General features: G+C 34.6%; 1 protein-coding gene across 3 annotated transcripts in view; it reads left to right on the forward strand.

The window, feature by feature from the left end:
* The window catches only part of LOC100372691 (uncharacterized), a 59,660-nt gene that overhangs the window by 32,558 nt on the left and 10,441 nt on the right, over positions 1-16,661 (forward strand). For all 3 annotated transcript variants that reach the window (XM_085504882.1, XM_085504881.1, XM_085504880.1), the window contains exon 2: positions 14,309-14,459. In XM_085504882.1, coding sequence (XP_085361008.1) covers positions 14,318-14,459 — 142 coding nt within the window. In that variant the 5' untranslated portion in view covers positions 14,309-14,317. The remainder of the gene's footprint in view (positions 1-14,308; positions 14,460-16,661) is intronic.

Consider the following 16,661-nt stretch of genomic DNA (forward strand, 5'->3'; position numbering starts at 1 on the left):
TTGGTATTGGATTCAAATTATATTTTTCGTTCGTTTACGTCTTCAACCTCATGGCGATAATCGTTGGCAAAACGTTTCCACCAGTAAAATAAAAGCGTGTATTTAAATAAAACATGTTCGTCTTTTACAAAACTGTAAAAGGGATAATAAACGAAAGACCGGTGCCTATCAAGTGAGATTTACGCGGGAACGTAATCCGCGCGTTGCCATTAGCGATGCATTCTGCACTACATCATTTTGGTCAACTTTCTATGTTTAGTTCAGACGGATGAGTGCGATTTATAAATTCAGTCAATTAAATGGTTTATTTCTGTGTTTTTTTAAAAATGGGACGTGTGTTCGTGCACGCAATCTTCACATCGTTATAGCTATTTCTCGAGATACTAGACAGGAAAGAAGATTGATCATATGCCATAGTCTTCGTTATAATCTAAATGATTCGAAACAGAATGTGGACTGCATATCGAAGATATTAGTCTTGGCGTATACAAAATATTATCGCTGATTCAATCAACTGCAGATTTTCAAACTAAGGATATATCGCAAAACGAAAATGGTCCAAAAAAATGTTTGCAAAATATTCTCGACGTATAATGAGATGTCGGAGAATTGGACAAATATGTTATACATACCTGACTTTAGCAAATCAGAAGACAATTCATGAAGTATTTAGGATACGGCTACACGATGTATCAAACACAGCCAGTATCACATTACAATAAACGCATTTGGCACCACGTGGATCGCTGAATATTTTATGAGGATTACTGGATAATCGTTATATAACCCGTTTATATTTTAAAATATTTTATTTAGTGATCATGTTCGTGTGGTCTGACGAAAATATGTATAGAAATTGGAGCTTGAAGCTTGAAGAAAAATCATAGCGTGATCATAACGCTGATGAATAAATAAATAATTATATATATATATATATATATATATATATATATATATATATATATATATATATATATATATATATATATATATATATATATATATATATATATATATATATATATATATATATATATATATATATATATATATATATATATATATATATATATATATATATATAATGAAAAAAAAAAATAACTAAAGAAAGTGATGACTGGTGCAAAATGCAAAAACGAACATTTTGGACATTTTCCGTGAAAATTTATGTTAACAATTAAAAACGGAAGATACAAATTATTCATCTGGATGTTCTAATAACTACTCGTGACAATAATAAGTATCCAGCTTATAATCATATATAATATTTTTCGCCATATGTAACCGAATGGAATTTCTGGAACTTTTCACTATAGAAAACAATGGTCCAAATATCACCATTGTATTGATGCTTGCAAACAAAAACATCTAATCATATGTTTGAATGGTAATTATCTACTCCAATTGAGATATTCAAAGTGCCCTATATCTAAGCTTATCACATTCCATGCGCGATGGAAATATTGAATGTTGCAATGTGTCGACAATAGCCATTAGTCACTCTAATTACAGAATAAAATAAGACGCTGAAAAATAAATATGCATAGGTAATCTGCAATATTATGTTAATTTATATTATATTTGCTATTTGAATTTAATTTGAATTTAATGTCATTTGAGTTGAATAATTTATGATTCTTCTCTGAAGTTACCGTCTCTAAGATGAAGTAATACACGGTTACTGTACAGCTAATCCTGCCTCGATCACGTTAACTAACCATCGCCAGTATTACCAGTGTTGTAGGCGGAGGTGAAACATGCTTCGTCTTAAGCGTGGATAGGTTATTAGGATAATTTCCCATTTTAATCAGTCATATAATTGGATGTTCTTTCGGATTATTTTTCATCTGGTCTATTTTTCAATTTACTTCAAAATTAAACACCTTTACTGATCATTTACTCTGCACATGTAGGTCTTTTTAGTGAATTTGAAAGGTTGTTAGAATAATTTCTCATTTTAATCAGTCTTATAATTGGGTGTCCTTTTCGGATTATTTTTTATCTGGCCTATTTTTATCAATTTGCGTCAAAATTAAACACCTTTACTGGTCACTTACTCTGCACATGTAGGTCTTGTTAGTGAATTTGTAAGGTATCTCTTTAATGTGAGAGTAATGTATAACTTTTATTTTAGGATTTAAAATGATTGATTATTATTTCACTTTTTCTTTATTTTGAACGTTTATGATTTTATCTTTCACTACATATAATACTAACCTGCAATCATACATAGCCTTGTTCAGATCTCGCTTTCCTCATTGGTAAATAAAATGTTTTCTGAAACCTACAAACAAATGCATGATAATTTAAGACTTGCAAATTGTTATATAGCTTAACGGTAGTTTAACTTAATGCTATCGGTGGTTTTACCCAGTGTGGGGGCTCTCTATTTCCCAAGTATATTATTATTATTATATTATTAATTATTATTAAACTTTATTTCAGGATAAGAATAGTTATAAAAATACAATATCCCATATCAGGGGAAACCTAAAAACAAAACAAAAACAATAAAACAATTAACGCTTTTGACAATATTATTAAATATAAATATTTCTGTACAGAACGTGGTATTTAGAAAACAAATTGCATATTTAGAAATCTAATTGCATATCCATTTGTAGATTAGACTTACTGTTGTTTTTATTTTCCTGGCTAGAGATACGTAGTAGAATCTTTACCAGGCGCTAAAGCGTGAGAACATCAATGAAGAGAAAGTCCAGTATGTAGCGCTAATATTTGTTCCCAATATCGAATATATATCCAAGACTTGTATAGTGCTTGACTTTTTACTTACAAGATGTGGAGAGTTCAGATGATAGTAAACATTAGTAGGGACATATGAGGCGCGCGCGTGACGTACGGCTGACGTAGTACTTGACAACGTATTATTCTAAATGTACAGACATGTAATTGGTCGGGTTCCCTTAGCAAACGCACCTGTGAGGCGTTCAGGAAACGCGCAGTATTTTACACATGCTAAGACACTGCTGGCAATGTTTATGCTGAGTGACACTCTGTCCGAAACCGTCAGATTAATGCCGATTTCAGGTCGTTTTCGGTTAACATCTTAAATTGTATTTAATTATATATTATATATACGCTATCGAATCATACTCGTTACGAATTACCACATTACCTCAAACCATTAAATGTGTCACCTAAAATACCAAATTCAGAGTTCAACAGTTGATTTCTACAGAGAGTGGATCTAAGTGTTGCCAGACAAATGTCTCGTTATTTATACCCCCGGCTATGACCGTGGCTTAACATCATTCTTTATACTCAATACTACACATTTTCTGCAAACCAATACAGAGGAATCATTGTACAATTTAAATAGCGTTCACAATTACTTTCGTGACCACATCCGGAAACATAACGCTATTGTAATACTTCTTTCAGTTCTGAATACAGGAAGTGAAAACATAATCTTATTGTTTCATTGCCGAATTGTCCCGACAAATGCGTGCAAACAATTTTAATCAAGTAATATGACCCACGCCGTTATCCAAATCTGGACTCATTTACTGTAATAAATTGAAACACATATCTGTGAATATTATACTTTTTGGGGTTGTATAATGTAAGGAGAATGTCAATCACAAATAAACTAAGGCTATGTTGTGGCCATCCCAATTGGTCAGGGCTATTCATTGGAGAAGACATAATAAGGGTTCCAATTAGAGTCAATTGAGACAAGACGTCGTTAGTAGCCTATCTTATATACGTCATTACTTTGCGTAACATACGTAAATGAATGGAGATTATTACCGCATTGTGTCATGTATGAATACAGGTTACTTGACTGACTTGTTATATGACGTTAATTTGCGCAATATTCATGTATCCCATGTTGCAATATAGATGATTAATTTAGTATAGACGTGTTTTAATGGCATTTGCGAATTGAAAAAAACTTAGTTGAGTATTTGTACAGGGGGTGTGTACAATAATACTACATTCCTCCACGACACATGCGTGTTTAAAAAAATAAAAGTGTTCACTTTCACTAACATGCTAATGGTAGTATCGTTAATTGTCGTTTTTTTTTATTCGTTATCTTCGGTGAGAATCGTAATTCGAATATCATTTAAATGGAACACGGGCTCCCACTGATCATTTGCATATGCCATACGTTACAACTAAAGATACAGTGTAGGTTGTTGCAAATGTGATGACATATCAATGTGATATATTAGCAGTACGACCAGAATCACTTGCAAATATATTTTACACTAATACATATACTACATGTTCGGAATTAGACTTAACCAGCGTCTATAATTGGAATTTAAACTTTCAAATATGTATTTTGTTGCATGTAATGTGTCTAAATTTGAAGAAAGATTTTATATTCCAGGTTTAAATTGAGGGTAACATGTAACACAGTTCTATACAAGTTATATATATTGTGAATATATATACAGTTTATTTGTATATCATGGGGAATACTCCTCGTAGTCATTGAACAAGCAATTATAAACTAATGAAAATAAACTAATATATTGTTCAGTTATTTGAATTCCAATTTAGCTTTTAACCATATTGAAACAAATGAAAATAAACTAATATATAATTATGATAATTACAAGTTAGCTTAAAACCATACTGAAACACAAGTAGCATTCCTGCGGCAAACCGTGTGTTCATTTGTATGTAATAAAGCAGTATAATTTTTTTCTATATTTCCATATTATGTAATACAAAATCCCGGCAATCAGATTGGTACATGAAAGTGCGTTTGTCTTTTTAAAAACTGCGAAATAGAAACACGCAATAAACAGGATGTCAAATTCTTGACCCTACAATATCAGATGTATTAAACTCGCGAACACAGTAAGTTTAATTTGTTCGTCGCTAAATACTCAGAACAAAAACATCTCTTATATAATAAATTTGATATTGTAGGGTTAGCCGTGAGAGTTATCTTCTACTTATCATATGGATAGGCAATGTTATTGGTATAGTATGACGTCATATTGGGAATATGACTTTCTCAAACAGCATATTAAAGTCAAAACTATAGTAATATGGTTGAAACAACTTTTGGAATGTGAATTAGAAGTACGTCGATAATGTCTTCGTGTCGAAACAAATGGGAAAAGATGCATTATTTTTTGTGTGGAAACATTTTGTGCTAATAACAAAATATTCTGTATGTTTATCGCGCGAACTTTCCGCCGTAAAAATGGTAACCTGACGGGTGTCGTAAGACAAAATGACATTCTCAGTCAATAATCTTATGAAAATACGACAAAATATTTCAACACATTATGAAAGAGGATTCCTGACTGCAGTGGCACACAGACTCCAGACGCTTACGTACCGTCGCCATCATTAAGAATTTTCTCCGGCGCCACGCTGATGTGCCCAGCGTCAGCGGTACGCGCGCTGGACGCTCTCTTGACACCGGGAACTGATCTTTAGTATCCTTTTACTAATATTTGATTGGCATTTTTTTGTGAGTGTACATATATATATATATATATATATATATATATATATATATATATATATATATATATATATATATATATATATATATATATATATATATATATATATATATATTACTGCCTCATCCTGATCACGTAATTAATATCAGAAAGTGTAGCATATTTCATTCATTCATTCATTCATTCATTCATTCATTCATTCATTCATTCATTCATTCATTCATTCACAGGCCATGTCATCGATGCCGTCCTTGGTCATTTTACTGTGTACCTTCGCGTCACCCGGGAAGAGTCGATCATTTATGGTGTATTAGATTAATATGGCAAAAACAGAGTTGTTTGTCAATTAATAAAAAACTATTTACAATAATGAGACACTGTGCGACAACTAGTGTTGACAAGTTTCAAAGAAAATGTTGGATAGCATTCGAATATCAAAACTAACGAGGCTATGAACGTGAGGATGACGAATATTGGTAATCATACAACAATTGGGCAACTATCATGTTGTATAAGTCCTGGGTTGCTATGTTGTTAGTTAGAATTAAATTAATCATATATACCATGTAAAAGTATACGGCGCTCGCAATTATTTGAAGGCCACGAGTTTCTTCGTGATTCCTGCCATTTCCTCTCAATATGAAATAATACTAATTTATTTAACTATACTTTTGTGTTGACGCTGCTTTATAGTTCTTGAGTGAAATATCGGTTTATTAATAATTGGATACAAGTCAGATGCTAATCCAAATAGTAGTGTACGTGAAAACATTAACTATTCATTGGAAATTGTACTTCGTTCAAGGTATGAAATTCTAAATCTTCACAGTCGTCGCGCAACGCACGTTTAAATTTTACACGCGTTGTATACACCGCTCGAGGCCGAGATCGAACACGGCCCGTTACTGCGGGGCATACTTGCAATGACTATGTATGTAGATAGATAACGGTAATCTCAAACAGAATATATTACATATTCGACAACAAATTGTAAAAATGAATGATTTAACTAAAGTAACTTGTATCTTAATATTTATTATGTGAAATAACATTAAATGGAAGTTGACGTTATACAGTCCGCGTTCGAATTTTGCGTAAACAATGCATTTGCCCAAGTTGTACACGCTGCATGGGACCCATACCAAACCAGAATCATCGTGATAACCACCGTCAATTTCCTTTTTGTCTGATCTGTCAAATTCAAAACGTTTGAACTAAACACATTTTAGAAACGTGCATTACCTGTGTCAATTCTTATATAATAGATGAAGCAGAAGAGTTTTTCAAAAGGTACTCTCAATTATCCAACATTATACTTGAAATACGTTACCATGACAACATACTGCACTATCGTTGACCTACCGAATGCGTTTTATGTCTTCTAACATAATCAATGTACATAAGTAACAACATCACGTCGTGTAGATAATTAGCTAGAATAATGAGTCGAGGTCTAACTGAAGGGTAATTATTAACCTACGGGTCCTATAGGTCACTGTATAAGATTTAGACTGGCTGTAGGCACTCGGTTAACGAAGTCTCGATCGCCACCTGAGTAACAAGTAGGCTGTTCTGCAATTCTGAATAGAATTCTGGCACTATGATGTGTACAGTGAAACTCGTTCAGGACTTCCTTAGCATAAACCCAATATTGCCTCAAAGATGATATCCCGCGTTAGCTAAAAACTGGCGTTAGTCGAATGTATTCTGATCAATGGCATTACATAACACAGTGTTCGCTTCGAATAATGTTGAAACTGGAAGGGGTAAGGTCATTGTTCTATTTAAAAAGAACATACGTTAAAACAAACCTGTGATGAACACTAAACATTTATTCTGTAGGCTTGTTTGCATTAGTGATTCTAGAAGTTTAGGTTTGCGTTTTGATGATCATGATTTCGCAAATAAAACATGTAAACTAACCTACCCTAATGTTATCTGCATATACGTAGTTGATATAATATATATCCCAAAACCCATTCCCTAGAACGAGTAGCGGAAATTATACATTTTTATTTTACCTAAAGTACCCTCATCAATAATGTCTAAACTTCTCAAGGTGCAGGGCATGTATGTCAAGTAGTCTCCACTGTTACTCTGATCTTTATACGTATTTAGTGCAATCCTTATCTAAAATAATTTGTATGGCAAATGTTTCTTACTCTACATTTTATAACCAAGTTATTTACATGCAAATACGACCGCAGTCAGCAGGAAATTGTTTTTTAGATCCGTAACCTAGATCTTATAGAAAAAGCAAAGTGTTTATTCTGCCATAAAATATATACAAAATAAATGAAGATATCTGTTACGATATCCGTAATTATCTTCCATACATGAAATCACAACTCGATAATTAAAGAGACGCTATTTAGTAAGCATTGCTTTGTCACTGGTGTGACGTCTTTCTTATGTCAGTGTGACGGACAATGAGTGGTCATGCGCACACGCGGTGATAAAAACTCGATAATCAAATTTCTTGTATTTAGTGAGAATGTTCTTTGGACCTATTTCGCCTATACATTCCGTACATGATTTTTCTTCATGATTTTTCCACTGAGCAGTTTTAGTATAACATTGTTGAAAGGTGTATTATGATCTGTTTGAGATCACCTTAATCTACAAATAGATGTTGCATTAACGTTCCACAGTCGTCATAGCGCGTAGCGTTCGATGTGAGTACCATGCGACGTGTACGACCCGTATAAAATTCAAACTTGCGCTGCGCGATGACCGTGAAATTTTAGTATAAAGCTAAATAATTATCTTGCTTAAATATGGTGGTGTGTTTATATTGCCGGAAAAATTGGAAAAAAACGGATTATCCTGAATTAAATATCAAATCAAGGTCATGTATATTGCATTGATGTTCTTTTGTCGTCGTTGTGCGTCGCGTTCGATGCGAGTCGCATACAACGTATTTAACGCTTGTAACATTCAAACGCGTGCTGCGCAACGACCGCAACGTTTCGTTGAGAGGAAATTGAGGAAACGGAGTATGCACAAACTCCCAAATTAAATATTGAAACAAGGTCATATTCTTTGTCACTTCTTCAATGCAGCGTCTGCAAACACACTTCTTTTTTTTAAATTAAATCAAAACATTGCCATCAAACTCGAGCAAGACAATCTTTCGAGTTGTCCAAACAAGATTTCGGCAGTTTGGATTGAAATCTGCAATCGGAACCACTCGTCAACAAAATCGGAACAACTAATAAAGTTTTAGTGTTTTGTAGAAATAAAAATTACAGACAATTTACGAGCATATAAGGCCGCAGCATTTGATGCGAACTCACGACCACGGCAAATGTTCCTCCCAACTTTAAAGCGCGGTTGTCGTCGCGCAGCGCGTGTTCGAATTTCATTTAAATAAACAATGTGTTTTACACGCGTTGTATACGTCACTATGAGTCCTATATCGAATAGGACGCGGCGCGACGACTGCCGCCCTTTAAGCAGGCGCTAACCTCACTACGCACGTGGATAATTGAGAATACTGAACTTAATTATACGGATTTTCTTCACCCTGACACTAAACGGTGATCATCCGCGACAATTAACGATCGGTAATGTTATATAATTCTACACGCGATTGTGTTCTCGAAATACGATACTAACATGCTTTCAACGAAAACTGAACAATGGGAAGCCTCTTCAGTTGGGCATTATCTACTTCAAAATATCATTTGTGTATCTGATGAGATCAGGAGAGGCCTTTAATCATCCTTTAAATGGATTCTTCTTGGATAGGTTACAGCTGATGCCATCAAATATAAATCAGTTTTTACAACCTGCGTCGCTTTCATCTTCACGTCCCTGGATCCCTCTGTGTGCATTTCCCCCCCGCGCTCTGTGATCAGTCTTATTACAAAGGTGTGTGGATGGGAAATGTGTTTTGAAATCCATGTTTAGGAATCGGCAATAGAAAGGGGGTCTTGTGGGAGTTTCACGGAGCAAATTTACGGTGTTATCTACAGAGAGTGGAATTGTTGTTCTGATAAGCGTTTGATGCAGATATTAACAGGTCGGTATATGCTTGGGAATTCCCTATCGTAGAAATGCTTTATTTGTAGTGCCGTAGTTACAATTTCCGACCAGGTGTTGGAATATCTAGTGGCGTTCGCATTCAGTTTGTGTCGGTATACTCCTGTGGTTGTAGACTCAAATACGCGATAATATATTGACGTGAGTCATCGTGCCAGACAGACATTACGATTAACTGTTGAATATATTTGTCATATGTTTGTGGTTTGATCACACTCGTATGTTATACTTGAGTTGTGCTTTTGGGTATATTTTGGACATTACGTGATAATTTGTTGTTGAAATGTACCTCTTTCTTTATTTATATGTATTTGTTTTCTGGTGCTTTTCGGGGCCATCTCTATTGAGTTCTATCTGCATCGTACAACATGGACATTAAGCCATAGTTTTGAAAAGAGGTAGAGGTGCTCAAAGTGTTTAAAGTCTATGTCGCTCAATGGCGTGTAATTAACTAAAAACATGTTGTTGGTAACAATTACTGATTCGTTACAAATCCTCCATCCAGAAGTTTATATTATTTAAATTCGAGCAACCGTTTTCCTGACTAACATATCCTTCACAATTTCCTAGTAACATGTACCTATTTATACGTTCAAATACAGTCAATCAAACTTCCGGTTATTTTAGTAACAGATTTTTTGATATGTGGGTAAGGTATATACGCCAGCATTAAATTTAAAAGTAGTCCAGAAGAGGTACGCCAGTGAAAAGCGTCGGTTAACATGATGACTCGTTGTATACGGCGTCAGAAAGCACTTTAAAACTGAATAGTCTTTGGAGACTGTTACGGAATCAATCAAAGTGTCAGTAAGTCACCGCTGGTAATCTATGGGTCAAAAATCGCGACAACACTTTATATTCACGACTGCGGACCACTCTGGTTCAGTTTTAGTAATTCTACATTGAACTACACCTGTATATACATTAATGCATATGCTAGGTTTCAATGGATTATGCATTTATGTGATATATCAATGATTTTTTTTTTATTTCTCTCGTAATCAGTGTATGTTATTTGTACAATTAATGAAGTATATCAAAACGTTTCTTTTGATTGTAAGTTTCGTGACATAAATGATTACTACAAGTGTGTTGGTTGGATGAAAAGTATTTCATTGTTTACCCAGAGAAAGAACTCTTCTGAACATTTTGCAAATTCAGTAATCCGCGTGATTTCTTCGAGAGTGAGAGTCGTATGTGGCCCTCCTAAACAGTGTTCCTTTCTCTGCCAGTGTCATTGTTTCTAAATACCAATGCTAAATAGACCACTGAGAAAATGGATGCGGTTAGACACTATTAGAGAGACAAAAGCAAGTTTCGTGACTCTCTCTCAGCGAGATCTCGGTAATCATTCGTGTCCAAGATGTGTTGCCAGATAAAAAATGTTTCATTGCTTTAAAGTCCATTTAAAACGTGCGTTTTATAAAAAGCGTCTCAATCTTAAAGTGTTCCATGAATCGACTACGTGCTGATTCCATGTTTACTCAAGAGCCTCCAGCCAGACTCTACAGCAGCGAGACATACATTTAATGATTTAAAGGCCGTTCAACTGAACATAAAATCACGTCACCAAAGCAAATATTTAATAAAATGCATCTGCCGTTTTTGAGCTAAGTTAATATTTTGTAGAATCATACACGTAATAATGACACAAAGAGGTGTTTTGACATTTTTATACATTGGTGCCATGTATGAATTTTCGACGTTTCAAAACACAGCTACCCCAGGAACATCACCTCGTTCAATTGGCTCGATTCGGCGTTGCGTTCCTATTTACTGATAATATTTACATAATGTTACGTAAGTCAAACTGCGATGTTCTTAAAGACCAAAGTATAGGTTTTGCGCAATAGATAGGATTGTAATCCGGTTAAAGGTCTGTTTTCAAAGCTTAATGTTTAATGACAGCTGGTGTAGTTGCAGTATATCTTTGTTCACCCACCTTAACACTGTGTTAATGGTTATTGCACTTACCGTATCTAGGAAATCGATTGACAAATTAGAAGAACATGGCCACAGAATTACTAACATCGTTTAAGTATCCAACACTCCAATTTACGAGTTCTTTAAAAGTTCTTCAAGATTCGCTCATGTTGTTACGCACTTACGCACAAATCTAACATTTCGGCAAACATAAATTTGTGTTCTCAATTGATTGCAATTAACAGTTTTGAAAAATGCAGATGAAAGGTTTATGTTCCTTTTGTTGTTCTGAATTATTTAAAAAGTCTGTGTTTAAACAAAAAACATGCAAAGCAATTGTGATAATAAGAAAATAGATATATATATATATATATATATATATATATATATATATATATATATATATATATATATATATATATATATATATACTGATACGTGCAACTTGATGTCAAAGAAATGTATTTTTTCCACTAAAGCACAATTGTACATCATTATACCTTTGGTAGCATGAGCTGCTCCTGAGCTCGTACAACCGTAAAGACCAAATCATCGGCAGATCAGACCCATGCTGGAAGCAAACTGAGCTTTCCGGACGCTATCAGGGGATGTACATTGTAGATATAGTGAATGGATAGATGATCTGATTTGTTTCCGTCAGTAATGGCATTCCAATGAATACATTACACAGTGATCCTATTAATTAACTTCGCCCTAGGTATCGCGGTTCCAACTTAAATATAATCCTTTTTTCCTACCCTATTGCAATATGTAATAGATAATGAATGATACTATTATTCTTGTAAATTATATATTCAATATTTCCGATGGGGTTTATTCGAGTAATATATCTCACACTTTTTAGGTTGGTCTGTTTTCTTTACATTCGTTTAATGCAAACGTTTGTATTTTTTTCTGATAGCCCTGACTATTAACATGTCAGTTGACCATGTGACATTGACATGATGTCAGTTGACCCCCTGACATTGACAAGCATTAACCTTGGCCCTCGATGTTTATTCGGGACACAGTTTCTTCCTACCAAGTCACACTATTTTAGATTCACTGCTCGTGTTTTGTGCGTGCAAGAAACGACAATGTACGGCATAAGTATGGAGTTACATTATTGTGCGCGAGGGTTATTTGGTAATGGTGTGCGCACGACTCCCGGTTGTGAACATAAAACGTCTTCTGAAGAAGCCTCGACCGGTATACGACACGGATGATCTTCGTGTATGTACTCGTATGACATGATTGCCGATGATGCTCATTAAAACGTGTCTTTCCTAGATACATATATGTAGCCGTCGTCATAACAACCGTGTTACGTACCTCAATCTCCCGGATGTTTGCTTCATTTTATGTATAGTATCAAGTTAATGGTTAGTAATAATACTACTTATTTGTCTCCCCATAAAGTCAACAAATCCGTTTAGCGTGTCAATGAGTCAGTATAATTACCTGGTAATGTTGTCATGCACGCCTTTTTTTGTAAATGCGTTTTCTAATAAAACATCTGTTTATATAAACTTATCTGGAATTGTGGAAGTTCAAGTTGAAATCATAACGTCTAAAAGAAAATGCACAATACACAGAGGACGAATAAACAGAAATGTATACGTCAACACTTGTGGAGTTCGTTCATCTTGAAATTAGTCTTATATAACATTTTGCTTTAGGTGGATACCTTGAACAGACATCCTGATCACAATATAGCGATCGACCAGATACAACAAACTCCTGCCCAGCTCGCTCACCTGAGTTGTATTACAAACGCGGTTTTCACAGACTCAGATAGAACAGAAATAATTCTGTCGATAACTGCATCTCATCTTAGGAGTTCATTAAATTACAGATCTACAAGCATATCGCGGCGATGCTGACTGCATCCCTCTGCGGCCGATAATTCAGTCAAATTTATCTTTATTCGTCGAGGGATTGACCGCATATGGACATGGAGAGCAAAATCAATAGAGCAAGCCTATATTCATTGCTAATCGACGAAGTTTCAGTCATTTAACAGTATTATGTGGTATTTTCTCGAGTTAAGTTGTATCTTTCTGTCCTTGGGAAATGATGATAACTACCTGTACTAAATTGGCACTGGGGACTAGTTTTAATTACGTAATCATTTTAATTTTGCTCAATATAATGATAATTAGGCTTCACGGTTAAATTTAGATAATATATATCATACACTAGTGTCTTCGGCAAATACTCAACTTTTAAGAAACGTGTTGACATACAAGTAATGTTCTCAGAGCTGACTGCTCATATCCCTTTATTTCATCATGTGTATTTCAATACGACAAAAACGTGATACTAGTTTGCGCATGCATCAACCTTATTTTAGAACAAATGTAAAAATAAAATGAATGGACTAAAATTATACTCAGTAAGGCATTATGAGACCATAATCTCTCTATGAAGACGTCACGATGAAACCACTTCACACAGTGATGTCAAACATTTAAATAATGATGGTGTTGACGATACTCAATTTGCATGTCATTTGCATATCATTGCATTATTTCCGTAAATATCATCCCAGCCAGACAATTAGAATTGAAATTAGCTGTGACAAAAGAGAAATAAATCCGAGATATATTATAATAGTCAGTCGACCGTCTTGCTCCTCCCGCATTTATCTGGTTTATTTCCATAAACGCAAAAACAAATATCTTCATCCGGTTCGGCTCAACAAGTCTTCCCATTCATGATACATATCGTGCGTCAGTCGGCATATGCGTCACTTCCTAGCAACGAATGAGACAATGGATACTTGCTAAATGATTTGCATACTCCTACGTATACGTTGACGAAGTGGAGTTTGGCGATATAAGTTATGAGTCTCATTACAGGTGTGTTTATTCCTTTTGCAGGAGATCACAATGGCGGATAACTTACGTTTGGTGGTTTGGATGAGTATGGTGGCAGCCGTGCTGTTTGCTCACACATACGCGATGCCATTCCCCCTTGACAACTATGATCTTGAGAAAGAAGGCTTATTACAGCAGCTCAACGACGAGTATGGTAAGTGTTTAACGAATTTCCGTCTTAGTAAGCCAATTGAAAAACTAAATTAACTTTACGTGCAAATATATACGATGATCGTAATTGTTTACTTTATGATGAATTGCAGCTTTTCATTCACACGTGCTAAAATAAGCATGACATTTATTAGTAGAACATGTCTTTTTAGCTAGCATGTTATTTTAGCTATTTTAGCTAATCTGTAATTTTGCTAATTCAAGATGCAGCTAATTTAAAAGAAAGTATATTCTCGCAGGGAGATAGTGAACATTTGAGCAAAATTAAGATTATGTTAATTCATGCCACGAGTCAAATCCGCTTAAATTGCATGCAGCTATTTCAACGTGCTCTACAGTAATACGTTTCATATTATATATATATACAAAAAGTTTGGGGTGATTCATGAAATTGGCTTGATTTTTTTTATCTAAAAAATATTTTGGTAAAACGAATCATGACAAATACATTTTTATTCGATATTATGCTAACTGGTGAAATTTAAAAACGATCATTCATAAAAATGGATGTCGGGATATTTCTTTATTGATTGTCATTTTGACACAATTACACAATATTTCAATTGTCGGCTATTCGACTGATTGTGCGCATCTTTTTAAAAGTTGATTAATAATTATAAACCAAAATATGTATGCAATACGTTCCACATTATCCGATATAATTGGTCGAGTTCGAAGAAGGTTCGACAAACTGACATTATGCCGTTTGGGAGCATTATTACGATTCCCAGAGACTAAATCCCTAACGTTACACTACGTTTTCATTAACATTCATAGGTCAGCCTTTCGATGAATTTGTCATTACCCCCACTTTATAAAAACATATTTACAGAGAGAAGCACTTAGTCTAGGTTTTGTCTTCCGCTGCGTCGCTCTTGTCAAACATGCTTGCGTTACCGTTAGAGAGTTTCTCAATCATTTGGCAGCTATAAACTTACGTAATTTTAATTTGCTGTTAATTATTAATTATACGATCGATTTATACCATTTCTATTGGTCAGTTAAGCACCGTCATTTTATTTTGATTTTTTCTGATGTTCGCTCATATATAGAATAATTTTTTAATGTTTGCCAATATATAGAACAATTATACAATGCCGATGAAAATCGAAATCTGTAAATCCGAGATTTTGACTTCCACGAACGCTAAGCATTGGTCAATCTGCTTTCTACGCGTCAACACCCCCCTAGTGGCTAAGATAACACGATGCTAAGGTGTTTCGTTAGTACGTTCTACATTGGGCATTTCACTGTTAGGCCTTCCCTGATCATCAACATGATTGTCGTATTTGCTCACACGCATCTGTACAACTTACGTTGCTGTATTTCGTTATATTGTCATAGTAAGAATATCAATTACGGCAATTAAAAACACATGCTTGTAATAGCGAATAAGTTATATATATATATATATACCTCATATGGAAGGTTAAAAGGCATGAATTAATAATGGTAGCGACCATGAAATCATTTCATTCTTCATATAGTGTGATTAAAACGTCAAAGACAGACTCGTTGAATATAATCTTTAAGATCGTACCATATTCCACGCCTTCTATATCTTGATAAAAAGCTAATTGAATTCTCCATACAAATCTTTGTAGCAATAATATCATCGCCTACTAAAGTTTTTTTTTTGTAAATGCCACAAATTCTGGTTTATTGAGTTATCTTTTCTCAGGAACAGCTAATATGTTAATAACAACCAAAGTGTAGAGCTTTCCTTTATGAGGTAAAAGGACCTAGTGGAATGCTTTCTCTGACGCGATTTCCAATCTCAGCGTGTCCGAACTAATAGTGAGGACATTATTCACAAAAAGCTTTTTTCTCGCAGTCAAGTAGACTGTCTTATTACTATATATGCCCGCGGCTTACTGTACGAGTGGAAAGAAGTCCTTGGAAGATTCCTCCTCGCGCTGGAAAGTCTATTGTTCATGTAGTACCTACAGAGAGATGGTTACGTTTGTGTACAGACAACGAAGTGCGTAGCGGGTAACATCAAACATTTAAATTAAGCGTCTATGTGAATGGATGGATGAATGATGATGTGCATTTTGGAGAGAAAAAAATATCTCTAAAAGCAAGAATCAATTCACCACTAAAAAGTAGGCGTGTCTACCTTTAAAAAATCGGATTATCTTTCGAAGTAAAATGTTAGTAGGTAATTTCGAAAACGCAAGATATA

Source organism: Saccoglossus kowalevskii, chromosome 11 (genome assembly GCF_978046115.1).
Source record: "Saccoglossus kowalevskii chromosome 11, keSacKowa6.1, whole genome shotgun sequence".
Classification (NCBI taxonomy): Eukaryota; Metazoa; Hemichordata; class Enteropneusta; family Harrimaniidae; genus Saccoglossus; species Saccoglossus kowalevskii.